This window comes from Morone saxatilis, unplaced genomic scaffold (assembly GCF_004916995.1).
Source record: "Morone saxatilis isolate NCDOM2014 unplaced genomic scaffold, NCSU_SB_2.0 Contig12, whole genome shotgun sequence".
In the NCBI taxonomy this organism is placed as follows: domain Eukaryota; kingdom Metazoa; phylum Chordata; class Actinopteri; family Moronidae; genus Morone; species Morone saxatilis.
The window spans coordinates 23,039,465-23,054,638 of record NW_023339674.1 but is presented as its reverse complement, the minus strand read 5'-3'; the positions used below and the strand labels follow the sequence as shown (position 1 = coordinate 23,054,638).

The 15,174-nt window shown below is 41.8% G+C and overlaps 1 protein-coding gene across 4 annotated transcripts; it reads right to left on the bottom strand.

Moving 5' to 3' along the window:
- Nucleotides 1-1,339: 1,339 nt before the first annotated feature.
- bcl6aa (BCL6A transcription repressor a) lies at nucleotides 1,340-9,817 on the bottom strand. 4 transcript variants are annotated; one of them, XM_035652989.1, is made up of 9 exons: nucleotides 9,607-9,817; nucleotides 5,555-5,726; nucleotides 5,227-5,448; nucleotides 4,173-5,138; nucleotides 3,634-3,815; nucleotides 3,360-3,527; nucleotides 3,135-3,265; nucleotides 2,787-2,924; nucleotides 1,340-2,663 (listed from the first exon to the last, which is right to left on the bottom strand). In XM_035652989.1, the coding sequence occupies exons 1-9, from the start codon at nucleotides 9,731-9,733 to the stop codon at nucleotides 2,520-2,522; spliced, it is 2,250 nt and encodes a 749-aa protein (XP_035508882.1). In that variant the 5' UTR covers nucleotides 9,734-9,817; the 3' UTR covers nucleotides 1,340-2,519. The 4 variants fall into 4 exon arrangements, with proteins under 4 accessions (XP_035508882.1, XP_035508879.1, XP_035508880.1 ...); XM_035652986.1 differs by lacking the exon at nucleotides 9,607-9,817 and adding an exon at nucleotides 7,944-7,974; XM_035652987.1 differs by lacking the exon at nucleotides 9,607-9,817 and adding an exon at nucleotides 5,880-7,859 and having other exon boundaries at nucleotides 2,520-2,663.
- Between the last annotated feature and the right edge of the window lie 5,357 nt (nucleotides 9,818-15,174).

Here is a 15,174-nt window from a genome sequence, read left to right as displayed (position 1 = left end):
GGCTACTGTAGAAATATGGCAGACTCCATAGAAGAAGACCCGCTCCCTCTGTAGATAAGAACAGCTCATTCTAAGGTAACGAAACAGAACCATTCCTATATTGAGGTGATTATACACTAATGAAAACATACCTATGAATATTATATTAATTTCTGCCAATAGATCCTGAATGTTACACACTGGACCTTTAAAATACATGAGGTAATGTAAAGACATGGCAGCGTAATGTAAGAGATGCACTGAAGTGTCTTCTGGATGTGTTCTAGAAGTTTAATACATGTTGCCTAAAGAACCACCAGTTCAGCCATGCAAGTCATTTAAATATAAACATAGTTCGTCATAATCTCAACCTTCTGTAACCGTGGTTTCCCCACAGGTTAATTTACAGCAAGACTTTGTAGCTTTTAAAAGATGAAATAACACATTGTTACAGTTTCAGTTCAACACACCCAGGTGTTCAGCTGCTACAGCCTTACTTGGTCTGGTATGACCAGTAGCTAATGTCACCAAACTTTAGACAGTTCTTGCTGTGTGTCTGACATCCCTGAGTCAGTTCTCTGACTCTGAGTCTTCTCTGCTTGTACTACTGTTGCATTACCCTTTGCCATTTACTGTTATCCTTTAATTGCTACCACAGGCCATCACATGAGCAGTGTGCCCAGAGCGCTCGCTCTTCTGCTCCTGCCCCCAACTTGAGGGACGAATTAGTGAACTGAATTGAATTGTCACTCGTGGCCACAGTGGATGTTATTGAGCCAAAGTTACATAGGCTTGCTATAGTTTTGATCCTGCAAAGGACTGAAGGTGTGGTGGATGGTTTGTTAGTGAGCGGGAGCCTTTTTAAGAGCTTTTGTGGTTTGTTAGTACAGTTAATAAGATTATGAGCAGAAACTGTGAATGTTTTCTCACAGTGTAGGCAGTAGAGTTTGGAAATGAATGAGGCTTTCTTCCCGTCAATGCACGATTTCAAGCACTTTTAGAGCAAAGACAGAGTATGTGACAGATTTGGATTTTGAAAGTTGGCAGGATGCAGTGCTTGAGTTTCAGTTTTTTGTTGTTATATACAATAAAAGTAAAGTAAACCTTATTTTGTGGATAGTTATTATTATTACAGTTAATTTCATGTTAAAATTATGATCCACTGATCTTTAAAGGTTGAGGGCTATATTTATTATTCAGAATTATATATATAGTGCTATGTTTGATGGACAGGTTGCATCCTCTAGGTTTTATTGTTGTCAAGCAATATTTCTGGAACAATGGTATAACTGTACAAGTGTAACTGTATATCTGGCGTCATTTCTCACTTTAATATGACAAACTCAGTCAGATGTTAATACATAGAAATCCAATACGTTTATTTTACATTCATACATCTATAACATTGTACAATAATTTTAATGCAGTTTAAAAAAGCCCAATCCAAAAACAAGTCCTGAAGATTTACAATGATAGATTTGCATGTTTTAGGGTTGGTGACAAGCATTTAAAAATATATACATACACTCACACACACACACACACTCACACCCAACGATCTAGGACAAGTGGTGTCCTTGAGTTGTACCTTAATACAGCTGGGCTGAATGGAGAAGAATTCAGTCACCATATAGAGAAAGGCACATTGAATACACAGTGTATGTACAAACAAAAACCTTGACACTTACACACAACTTTACTCTAGGATCTAGAACAATGACCAAAACTGTAAACCTTCACTTATGGAAAACAAATGAACAAAAACAAAAATCACATCTATACAAATACGTTTGACGCAAAATATTTTCTTGGTCATAACAAAGCAGTACCTTGAAATGCATTTCAACACTTAGATTGGCTCTGCCAGCAGAGAGCAATCGCACAGATATAATTACACAATATGTCACAATATTTATGCAGTTGCCCACTTCATGTGCGCGCTGACAACTGGCAACGGTAAGAGAGTACCTCATGCATATCTTCATCAGACAGCAGCAGTCATCTGATATGTTTAGACTAAAACCAATTACAATGTCATTTTTTCCCCCCTCTTCACATGAATATGGCAACTTGACATGGTGCAACATGTACGTACATCTACATAAAAATGTATAGACAACTCTATACAGCCGCAAATCTCATTATCTTAAAATATATGTACCACCCGTCAATCAAAATTTTCAATACTTTCAGAAAAGTAAGTTCTCTGATATAAAATACTGTATTTTCAAAAAAACAGATTGTTTACATTCCATCCTTCTCAACAAAATAAAGCTTTATATTCGTACCTTCAAAGCTTAGAAACACTTCCAACATACATATATATATTTATATCTATATAGAAACAATAAAGTGACTAAGATGCCATAAGTGGCTCTACGTTCACATGTAGTGGAAACCCGTTTAGAATGGCGTACACAGCCAATTTATTTGTCTAATAAACACAGTGTGGCACTACAATTTTGGATGATTGTACAAGTTGGGGTCTTTAAATGCCAAGGTCAAGATTGCCTCCTTTAAAACTGTTCCCTCCTTCCAGCTCAACATGCCTTTGTCAAGTCAGTAGGCATGTCTGCTGTTGACATACGGTATTGGATCTTTGTGTTAGTGATGGCTCCGTGCTTCTGTCGAAGATGCAACCGTAGCTGACTCTTGTGGCGGAAGTGCAAGTTGCATTTCTCACACTGAAAAGGAAAGTGGCAAAACATTAGTTGAAGGCATTTTTACAGTCTTTTACAGTGATGTCTTAAATGTGTTTTCGAAAGAGGTTATGTTATTGTATGTTGTTATACGGTATGTCAACCTACATGGTAGGGCTTTTCTCCTGTGTGTATACGCAGGTGGCTCTTCAACGTCTGCAGGTGACGGAAGCGTGTTCCACAGATCTCACATGGATATGGCTTCTCACCCGTGTGGATCAACACATGGGCACGGAGATGAGCAACCTGAAACGTGGACAAAAAACATTAATATAATCAGCTTGAATTAAACTGACATCCCCTAGGGATGTTCTTCCCTGTAATTATGGGCAAAAAAAATAACTATACCCACCCATAGTTAGAGTTGAGTACTAGCGTTATTAGCTCATACACAATAGAGAGGGAAAATGTTTAATATAAGTGCAGGTTTAGATTTTTATGGAAGGGTGTTATTACCTGTACAAAACGAGCTCCACACGTCTCACATTTGTATGGCTTCTCTCCTGAGTGGATGCGAGTGTGAGTCTTGAGGTTAGCTGGTCTGTTAAACTGAGCACCACAGATATTACAGCGATACGGCTTCTCTCCTGAAAACAGCGAATCAGAGAAAAAATACCTGTTAGCATTGAGAAGCAGAGGAGCGTAGACTGGACGGACAATAACAGAATCTGTGAGACGTACCTGTGTGGACAGTCTTGTGGCTGGCAAGGTTGCCCTTGTAGCGGAAAGCGGCCTGGCAGCGGTCACACTTGTATGGCTTGTCGCTGTGTACTTGAAGCATGTGTTGCTTCAGCGCTTCATCTTCAGCAAACTTGGAGTCACATTCATTACATAAGAATGTACCGTTTTCTGTTAGGAAGAAATCACAGTAAGAGTTAACCCCTAGTCCTGAATAATGCATTATCATTTTTGATTTGCTTTAGTCACTGACGTTTAATATCCGTCATAAACTCACCACAACTGGAGTCTGAGTATTCTGAGTGCAGTTCTGCCATGTCCTCTGCTAGACGGGACCTGGAGGTGTTGGGACAGACTTCTGAGTGCTGTGGGGACGGGGTGCCGCAGGATGAGCAGTTCAAGCGGCTCAAGTAGTGTGGAGGATGGCTGTCACCGTTCCTCAGTGACCCCTCAAGTGCACTACAGACAAAAAACAAAAACTCAAGTCAGACCTAAACAAACACGTTAAACATGAATGAGTAAATCAAATTAATTCCAAAATAAATGTCCTTAAATATCTGTATTGGTGAATGTCCAAAATCCAGAGCATTTTAATTTGACTCTGGTTTGTTTTAAGGAATAATGTATTGTTTTTGAGGAACACTTTATAACTGGATTATATCAAATAAAAATGTACAAAACCTAAAAGAGCCTCTGCTCATGATACCTTCCTACTGCAAAATCCTCCCAGGACGTCAATTTGAATTATATGCCAGATGTATATTTTTTTGGCGTTCATAAGAAAAGTATGTAGCTTTGTGTTTAAAAAAACCTTACCTGTTAATGATGTTGTTGAGACGACTAGCCTGGGGCACAGGCAGGTCCTCACTGTGATCGTTGTTCTTAATTGTGGTTTGTGGGTCGAGGTTTTCAGAGTCGCTGGGGTGGAGGTAGGGTTGCAGGCCAAGGCGCTGAGGGGAACGAAGCCCGGGATCCCGCAGCCCCACCTCCTCTTCCTTGGCGCTCTGATTCAGTACGATGAACTTGTACTTCTTCCAGTTGCGAGCTTTGGGGTCCTGCGTACCTTGCGGGGCTTGCACTCCGACGGCTTGGGAGAGGCCGGCGTTCTTGCTGCTGCTGGACTCTGTTGGGGAGTTGGGCTGGCAGTCTGATTTGAGAGGGCTCTGCGGGCTGCTCATGAGGCTCTTGCGTCCAGCGGAGGAGATTCCGAGGGGGTAGTGCTGATGGATCAGGTCTTCCTCTGCCTGAGGAGCGTGATCTTTGCCTGAGTCCTTGTGGTGCTCGAGGGTCAACACAGGAAATGCACGCTTCCTTGTGCCGAGAGCAGTAGACTGGCTGACCCCCTCGTGGCTTTCCTTCCTCATCTCATCGTCTCTCCCTAACTCTCTGGAAGCGTAGGTGGTGGAGTGAATAATGCTGGAGGAGCTGGTGCCCACTGCCCTGGTGTACTCTGCCCTGATGATGTTGGCGCTGTCATGCGGAGAACAGTGCTTGTGGTGGATGCCACCCTTAGAGAGGTCAGCAAAAGCGTTTTTGGCATCAGTCAGCTTGCAGAGAGGGAAGGGGAATCCTGGCATGGGAAACTGCCCGTAGAGATGGTAGTTGCTGGGGGTGCTGACCCCACTGAACATGTTTGAGCCATAGGGCCTCCCATCCCTGAACGGAGCTACGCGGCTGTGCAAACTGTCAACAACATCATGGGGCCGGTAAGCATGGACATCCTGAGGTAAAACCAAGGGACTGACCAAAAACTCGTCTCTTGGCAGCTTGGCGGACGGATCACTGTGAAAAGAATGACAAGGTAAAGAACACTGCAGGTGCGGATAATGATGAACAGGACGGATTTGTAATGGAACTTTGTTCTACCAACCTGGATTTGATGAATCTGTGGCAGGTGTCCACAACATGGTCCATCTGCAGGTAGATGGCTGTGTTCATGATCGCCATAATCAGACTCTCCTTTAGTGTCAGACGGGAGGTGTACATAAACTCTAGCAGGATGGCAAAGCCCTCTGGGTCCACCTTTGGGTCCAGACTGATAGCATTAAGGTTGCACTTGTGGGAGTCAGTAAAGATGGTGTAAAACAGCCCACTGACACCAGGGAAAAGAAAAAGAAATACAGACAGAGCGTACCAAAGATTAGTCACATCATCTCCAAACCGTGGCATAGAAATTGGCTCATGTAACTAACACACACCTGCAAGCCATGAGAACGGTCTTGTGTGCCCGAAACTGCTGTCTGTTAACCAAGATAGTGACATCTGTGAGAATATCTCTGCTACGCAGCCGGTTCAGGTTGAGCAGGACATCACTTGCATGGCGTGTGAATTGTATGCAGCTGTCTGCTGCGCAAGCCATTTTGTCAAGTTCTGCGAATAGAAAAAACCCACAGGATTATTTCACAAAAATAGTGGAATGGTGAGTTTATTTCAGTGGTATGCAACAGCTCAGTGCTGTGTTGCGTGAAGTACAGGTCATCTTTAAAGTAAACTAATTGGGCTGAAATCATTTATGATCCTCACAAGGTCTTCATCAATGTGGCAGACTGAGAAACAGATGCAGCCCTTCCTCCAGAAGGCGGCGCCATTTATTAAATAAACACTGTCTAGACATTTAAATTTCTACCCTTGGATTCATTTCTCTCCCCCTCACTGTCTCTGTCTGTGAACCACTGGTTGACAACTTAATGTAAGAAATGAAAGAAAACGTGTGGCACATATAAACCAGCAGACCAAAGTATCCATGAGAGAATTCTGTAATATCGGCTTCATTTTATGTATTTCATTTTCGGAAATACAAACAGAGACTCCACTGAACACTGACTGAGTCATTACAAATAGCACATATTTAAGTAGTAAACACCACTAAATGTCCTGAGCATTATTTTTAAATCGCTTGTCGGTTTTATCATGAAGATGAGCCCGGCTCGCTCTAAGTCTAACGGAGAAAAGTTGAGTGTGTGTGTCTGTGCCTTCAGACCGGCGGGCTCGGAGTTTCATGCTCTTCACTGTCAACATGCTGATCAAATAAGGGAAATGGTTTGGTATTTTACACTTAGAAACACTTATTTTTTTGTCATACAAATTTAAATCCAAACTATGAATTTTAATTTCAACTGCAGGGAGTGGCTCTCCTAACCGACCCGGTGCAGCAGTAACAGTTTGCCTGGTTCTGCTGTAATAAAGCCTGTGACAGCGTGTGGTTGTTGTGGGACCCAGCAGCGCTCGGTTTTCCCTTTACTTTAAGTGCATTTGTAGGTCAATAACTTAACGTGAATGAACACCAGTATTTAATTAACCCACGGCAGGATTGGCTTTATAACCCGCATGCAGATTTATGACAGAATCTTAAAGTCAATATCAAGACTGAAGTCTGTAACTGGACCCGTCCGAAAATAGAAGCAGTTGAGAATGCAGCCTAAATATCAGGACCGACGAGCAACCAGTAATGTAAACACAATTCAGAACATTTAATTACTACAACTATATAACTTCCGCCAATCTGCTTTATAGTGTGTTAATAAAATTGACAGCGCACAGATTTTTGTCAGCCCAAAAAGTAGGTCCTCAATATATCTCTGATTTTATTTTCATTTTATTGAATAGGCCTAAACGTGGTCATTAATTGTAACTGTTCCGGAGCATAAACACTGTAACCGAAACTCTCAGTGCGTGACAGAAATGAGGCAACACTGAAGCCAACTCTGCGCATCTCGGCCAAACCTTCCAACTTGGTGTAGTTAGACAGGCTAGCTATCACACAGCGCGGTGTCACAGTGGAAACATAAGACACAACTTGGTGCGACGACGTGTCTTGTAGCCTCTACCGTGGAAAGAAAACACACACACACACACACACACACACTAATGTTTCCGCCACAATGTTACGGTAACAGACGGGCTTGTTCGGCGCAGCCTTTTGCGCTCCATTAGAGCAAATTACCGCCGGAGCGACCGCGGAGTAAAAATACCCTGAACCTGAGGCTGCCATGCTGCCAGCAAAGTTGCTCTGACAGCGCGCGCGAGCGAGCGAGCGAGCCGCCGCGCGCAGTTGACAGTTGAACGTACAAAGTGTCGTTAAATCAGAGCTCATTAAAGCTCCGCTCACCCTCTTAACACCGACAACTACCTCCACCCGACACACACATACAACAACCCGGGCTCTGGCTGCCTTTTACACCCCTCAAAAACGCTCATTTCCCTCGGCGTGGTTCGCTGACCCGAGCGTTATTACAGCGTTACAACATGACACAGTGTCAGTGCGCTATGGTCGGCTACAGCGGAGACAGGCTGCCGTCTGCCTCCGCTGGTTCAAGGCGACCAGCGACCGCAGCGCAGCGCAGCGCAGCGCAGCGCTGAGGCTGCCGTCTGTCAGAGAGCGGCGCACTGCCTGTCACTACACGAGCCACTTCAGAGTTTCGACTCTGCACTGTCCAAGCTGCCAGGAGACACAGTCACACACAGCCCCGGCTTCACAAACACTTAAACGGCACAAATGGACAAATAGCTATGTCTAAAACATCAGCAATACACAGTACATAACAACTTCGCGCCAAATTAGAGCAAAAAAGGAATTTAAAAAATCACCTGGTAGCGCTTTCCTAGAAACTTCTTGCATCACCACTTCTAAGAACCCCAGTTCTAAGAATCAGACGAGCTCAATTCTCGGAATTTGAGCCCGAGACCGTACCACTTTCCCGGGGCAGGGGAGAGACGTTTTTTTCCCTTGTGGTAAAAACAACTTACTTTCAAATCGGTTATTCTAACACGTATTGCACATGGCGGTTCTTACATTAAGCACGGCACAATTCCAGCGTCTGAATGAGTGAAAAAATAAATATTATTTCTTAAAATAACGCAGAAATTAGTTTCACAGTGATCCAAACCCCCCCGCATTTGGTAGAGTCCACAGTCACAGGACGTCGAGCCGGCGACGTCACCAGTTCCTTAAACCCAGCCCCCGAAATTCTCAGAACTAATTTATATTCTATGATTTAAGCAATGTATCGTTTCTCTGCCTTTCGTCGCATTTAACACACAGACCCAACACACAGCACACAGAGCGACACCTTAATTAGGCCCATGCGGACAGGTCGGTGTGGCAGGCTCATTTTTTAGCCAGATTTCCTGCAGGTATGCTGACTTCATAGATGGAGAATGCTTCGAGTCACCGTCGGGGGTTTGTTGAAAAAGGAAAGCCTTAATAGATTTATTTTTCACAAGTGTACAGGCAGTCAGTTGAGCGTGTCATGCTGTGGATGTGACTGTTAAGCGGTTTGTTTTGCATGGTGGATTTGGCACTTGTCGGGTTTATACACTCATTTGCGCCTATACCGGTGTAATACATTGGCTTTAGAACTGTTACTGTGCCACTGATTTGCCAGGCGGTGAATCAAACTGAGATTTAGGCTAATTACTGATGGGATCTACTGTGAATTAACTCATATATAGTTTCATAGAAAACTTGTTGCATGGAAGGGAGGGATCATCAATCTATAAAATCATAACCTGTGAATGCAGTCAGTCTAGGTTGTAATTTAAAATCAGGCATTTGGGGTTTATGTGTATTAAAGTATTAAAGTTAAAAACGCTATGTGACCTATTGCACACGTTGTGAAATTGAATGTCAAGGTCAAGTCTCTGTGGTTGTGCTGCTGAATGATGATATTGTATGCCTGTATTGTAACTACATTTAGACTCCAGCCTCTTGTTATGGGGTGGCTGTCTTTTCTTTGAAAGTGTTTAGTCCTTCCTGAGAATTATGGGTTTGATTGGGAAATGTATTAATTGGAAGCAGAGGGTGCTTGTGAAATTGTCCATGTCAGGTGATGATGTGAAGACTTAAACAAAAACATTGCTCATTGAAATGCAAAGTGAAAGATTCCTGGAAAATTAATTGAATGCATTGCTGTGTGTTTTTTTTTCTCCCTACCATTTAATTTAAGGCATGTGTACTCCTTGTTGCATCATTTCTCAGAGTTGGGCAAGAATAAACAGAGACTTTTTTACTTTTCAGCTTACTCGTGTTGTGTTTTAGTTCATGCTCTTTTAGTTTGAAGACTTTTGTTTCAATCGATGGCATCGAAGAGAAGTTGTGTGAAACCACGTCGTCCCTGCGTGAGAACTGGTGTAAATTTACATACCGTTTACCAGTTCATAGGCGGTTATGGTGCTTGGTTAGGGGATGTGTGTGACAGGATCTGTATTAATTTCATGAGTGGTGGGCAAGCTTTTACTGTCCGTGACTCACCTTGGAAACTTTGTTTGTGGTGATTCCAAACCATGGATTCCCCGTCCTTTCTCATCCCGTTCACTCCTTGGCACAGAAGGAGCATTTGCTGAGCTGATAATACATGACAGAGACAAGTGTATAGCATTAATTAGAAGATATATTAGTTCACATGACAGCAGTCCTTTCAAAATATATCATTTATCTCCAGTAGTTTTAATATTAGCTCATAACACACAGGATCCTTAGATTTAAATGCTCTATATCGATTCAATATTTGAATGATAAAGTTAAAAGAAGATCGGTGGGCAAACAGAGACTGAATAATGAGCTCCATTTAATGTTATTAATGTTAATAAACACAGTACATTCTATGTTCTGTTATACAGGCTTATCATCTGTATTATATTTGTGTTTTATTTTGTTATTTGCTATCCACGGTGTCCTTACACCTACTGATCATTATATATTTTATAGTCTTTGAAGAATATCTTGTACATTTCTCATAGTACTTTTCTTTTGATGAAGACAAACGGAGGAGTGAGACTACTTTTTAAGATTCTCTTGATTTTAATGTGAATTTATTTTCCTCTTCACTAACATGAGAATGTTTTTGTAATTTTCCACGAGACACAATCATGCTTATGCTTATGAGGTTAAACTGACATCAGTTATCTTTGTCATTCAGTGTACAACAGACTGTGTTACGCACATCCATATGAATCAGATGCAGCGCTTTTCTTTTCTTTTTTTGTTTAACCCTTCATGTGACGACACACTCCACTGTAATGTAACCGACATTTCCCTGTGGATTGCCCGTGCATCCGCCCATCTGGATTCGGCATCCCACTAAAAACACTCCAGGTGTTCACAAACCATTAGGGAAAAAAAGTCTCCAAAATAATTAAGACGCACGCTTTTACAGCAATCTCCGATTCAGCACTGCCAAATAAAGACTATCTTGAGCTCCAAACAAAGAGCAGCGTCAACTTTATTTCAATCCACTTGGGGGATGTTTAAGGCGCTCCAGCACAGTTATGCATAATGCACGGCCATAAACCATCCAGGAGTTAGGAGGGAGATGTGTAATTTACCAAGGCCCCATGCTGTGCCCAGCTATAGAAGGATGAGATAATTACTGCAAATCCTTGGCAAACTTTTACTCAACCAATTCCTAGCAAAAATAAATGACCCACTTACACAGGACAGAGAGAGTGCAGGGTAGCTGATCAATATCCCCCCGTCTGAACTGATAGGAATGACACACAGGGCACGTTGTCACAGTATGAACAGTTTATCGGTTAATACTTGATCTCCATTCAGGGTGTATAATTAAACAACGGGTCATGGTGTTAGGGTCTCGGTCTCTTTGTCTAGGCGGCACGCTGCTCAGAAACAATCAAGAGCCAAAGAAGGTTGTGACAGTGATTCAAGTCTGCTCGGCCAGTAACAGCTGCACATTTAAAAAAAAAAAAAAAAAAAATCTTGTACACTTCTGACACAGTGTGAAACATCTCGAAGCTGTATCATTGCCTACACTTGGTGCATGATAGGTCATTGAATAGAAATGCCCACTGACAAAAGCCTGAGGCCCGGAGGTTGCCTCACTTTTTTTTTTCATAAACTGCACACTTTTGTCTCGTTTCACAGCAAATTTCTGCCAACTTCAGTGTTCATTGTCAGCAAAGATGTGAGTGTGGAGTTTTGTTCTGAGAGGCATGATGCAACCAAGCTGTAACACCAAACAGATAATGCTGTTAGCTACAGAGGTCTTTTTAGTTCCTTTCTTTAAAAGAATTTCTTTTTATATTGTTAAGTTTCACTTTTTTAACTCCATGCATCCCAGAAGCATTTCTCCTTCTTTTGTCCACAACAAAGTCGCCCTTTGTCAAACACCAAATCCGACTGCAGGTCTGAATTGTGGCACGGCTGCAGTGCGTCTATAAAAAGATTTGTTCTTCTAGTCTTATTGTATGTATTTATACGTTTTCCTTGATCGTCTATTTGAGCAGATCATTGAACACACATGACATGCATAATTTATCACGTCAGTTAAAGAGCACAGCGTGTAATGAATAGACGCAGTGAAATATTCACTGATAGCACTTCAAAAGGTTTTCTGTGCAGGTAATGATGAGCACTCTTTACTTGGAAGCTCGCCTCTTGCTTTTTTAATTAACAGACAAACAGGGAAGTCATCTTCTGACACAAAATCATGTCAGTTTGCAGCAGTGCGGCTGCCGGTCTTTGCACTCACACACTCCATGTTTAAAGTTGGATTTCATTGCACTTGACAAGGTTAAACACACAGGAAGATTACCAGCAGTACAGAATAATAGAGATAAGGAGTTTACAGAGGATCACAGTTATCTAAAAGGAGTCCCTTGATTATGTGTACTGCTGTTGATATAATTGTGAATGTGTATTTTGGCAATGCCCTTTATTTAGATTGTTTTAAAGTCTTTCTCATCCTCAGTACTTTCATAGTGTGAAGTTATGCATGTATTGTAAAGCAGCAACAACAAAAAGTGTTTCAGCTGTAGTGGTCAATAATGAGACTCCCTGGCCGTGTAAAAGCTTTGTTAAAGTTGTTTTATTCTGCTTTATCAGGTTTTTCAAAAGAAAAATACACACACGAATACCAAAAAAACAACTTTGGAGTAAGTTTCTGCAGTGTGTCTGTGTGGATAACCTTGAGTTCACCAGCTTGCCTGTGCAAGCTACATGCTAAGGTTATAGTCAGAGCAGAGGCGTGTTAGTGGGCTAGAATTCCAATTTAGTCAAATCAAAGCATGTAGATTCAGGACTTTCTCAAGGCCAGCTGAGAGGAGCCAGGAATGCAGCCTGCAGAGTCGAACTTGCTGGAATTTTCCACGCATACCAGAAACAGTCCCTTGCCAGTGTGCCATCTGCTGGATGATGGGTCAGTAACTTCCACAAAATATGAGGATATAGTACAAGTAATAGCTACCATCCTTACAAATCTTCACAATCTAAGCGTTTGCTCTAACTTCCTCTTTTCTCTCACATGCCCAGGGCTGCAGAATGCAGGAGTTCCAAGAGCACATGAGGAGGAGTTGTTAAATTTGGGACAACTTCTGCACAGATTAGTTTCAAAGCCTTGGTATGTGTCTCTACATGGATTCAGTTTGGTATTTAAATCCAGAGTATCCACTCTCAGTGATAGGGAGCTTTGGTGCAGAGATTCAAATGGTAAACAAGTGGGTCTTATTTCTTTGCACCACCCTTAGTAATGATCCAATAAGAATCATCTGCCTGAATCAACCCCCTTTCCTGCACTGCTGTCACAATACCTATTAGTTAGTATCAAGCTGTAGATCTGTGTGGGTTTCTTCCTCACCTCACAGCACTTTCTGTTTAGTCTTTGACTTTAGGCTTAGAAATGCATCCGTCCTGTACACCGAAGATTCCCCACCAAGGGTACTTCCTTAGCAAATTAACAGAGAGGTCAAAAGTTAGAAATCGTGGATAAAGGATTTCCAGTGGATGGCACGGTGGGGCAGTGGTTAGCACCATCGCCTCACGGCAAGAAGGTTCTGGGGCCTTTCTGTGTAATTTCCATGTTCTCCCTGTGGCTGTGTGTGTTTTCTCACTATATTGAATCCGGTTTTCCTCCCACAGTCCAAAAACAGTGGGTCAAATGGCAACTCTAAAAATTGCCTGTAGGAGTGAATGTGAAGATGAATGGTTGGCTGTTTGTCTCTGTCAGCTCTGTGATTGACTGGTGACTTAGCCCAGTGTCAGCTGAGACTGACTCCAGACCCACATTGACCCTTGAAAAGGTTAGTGGGGTATAGCTAATGGATAGATCGATGGTTTAAATAATTAGCTAAGCGATAATTAGCCAAAAGTAATGGATAAATGGTTGAAATGTTTAGCTAAAAGTAATGCCCCCCAAAAATAATATAGATGTCTAAAAGTCATAGATAGAAATTACATGGTTACAACGGTTATTGTTTTTTAGCATTTTCATTTATCATTGTTGTAGACTTACTGTCATTCTTAGATTCTCCAATTGTAAAACTGTGTAACCTGAAATATACATCATACCTAAGGTGGCGCCTTTCCTCTATATAGTGCTTAACCTCAATAGTGGTGGCTATATTCTCGAGTGTCCCTTGCTTGATTCTAAATCCAAAAACATTTAATAGAACGTAATAGATTAGTTTGCTTTCAACACCCACACTGCTGGCTTACCGGTATGCTTGATCTGCATTTTGGAAAATGAAGAGTGGTGTTGGTGAAGGGGGTCATTTAATGTCATCTCTGATATAAAGGGTTGGGAACTTCGGATCTACAGGTCAAGTTGTATCTATATAAAATGCCCGCACAGATTCTCAAAGGGTGTTTCAGCATATTCATTTCACACCGTGACTGAACATAATTGGGAAATTATCCAGCACTTGGTGACAAAGCACACTTTCTCAACAACTAGCATTTAGAGATTTTAAGAGTCTTAGATTACCTCTGACACGCTGCAGGAGTGACAAATATAAACAGAAAAACACAGCTCACATTGAAGATTTGATTTCAAGCTTGCCATTTGCACTGTTGAGGCAATAGAGATAACATTTCCAGTGTATTTCCACTGTACCGGTGGAATCTTACCAACGTCAACAAGGCCCAAAGTTGTTAAACCAGTTTGAATGCTTTGTTATTGTGTAGTGTTTTTGTTGCTCACAACTGCTGCATATTGAATGTGGAGCATTAATGTTCACATCCTCAGAGGTTGTAGAAAGACAGAGTCAGTCAGAGACAGGCAGCCAGTGTTTTGTCATGTCATTCCCTCAGTAAACTGTTGCAGCTCTCTACTTGCCCCCCGCACTCCGTCATGCTGTGGCTCAATTCAACTATATCAAATCCTCCTATGTAACATTGTTCCCACTGCCAGGTCAAAGGAGCTGCCTGCATCTAATGCCAATGACTGATACTGGTCTATAGGGCTGGTTAAACAGGAACTACACACACCTAGCTCCTGGCCACGGTTCAAAAAAAGTTTAGCACATCCACCGCCTCAGCCCTGTGTCTGTGTCAGAAAAATACCACACTACAAGGTTATTCTGGGTTAAAGCATTGTTTAAATTCTCATGAAACAGATATATTTTCTTAATTTCCTTATATCCAAACATGAGAGGTCAAGTCCACTGCAGTTACACAGTGAAACTGTTTTCAGAAATGCTAAAATGAGCTGTAGATGAGCTTTCATAATTTCCTTTCATGAGAAATCTGGCATCCCATCTGCATTAACCGTCCACAGCCTCCATTAGTATAGGTGTATTTTCATGTCAGCTTTCTTTTTCTTTTTCTTTTTTTTTTTTTGGTTTCCTCCAGCCAAAGCAGTAAATGGATTTAAATCCAACATGGAAACATGGGATTGGCGAGGATGAAAGCAATCCCACCAAGCCCCAGAAGTCAACTGCTTTACCAAAAAAAAAAAGCCCTCAAACTCTGACATGGATCAGAAGAGATATTCCAGCATTTCTATCAAATATCAAGGAAAATATATGCATAATACATTTAATTCACATGTACATTTAAATTGTTAATTTTCAAAGGAAACTTAGAAAC

Coding starts and splice junctions, on each gene's coding strand:
- bcl6aa (XM_035652989.1), bottom strand. CDS start 9,733: ATGCTATACACTTGTCTCTGTCATGTATTATCAGCTCAGCAAATGCTC. Junction 5,449..5,554: donor ACCGTTCTCATGGCTTGCAG/GTGTGTGTTAGT, acceptor CCCTGGTGTCAG/TGGGCTGTTTTACACCATCT. Junction 2,664..2,786: donor CAGGAGAAAAGCCCTACCAT/GTAGGTTGACAT, acceptor TTTCCTTTTCAG/TGTGAGAAATGCAACTTGCA.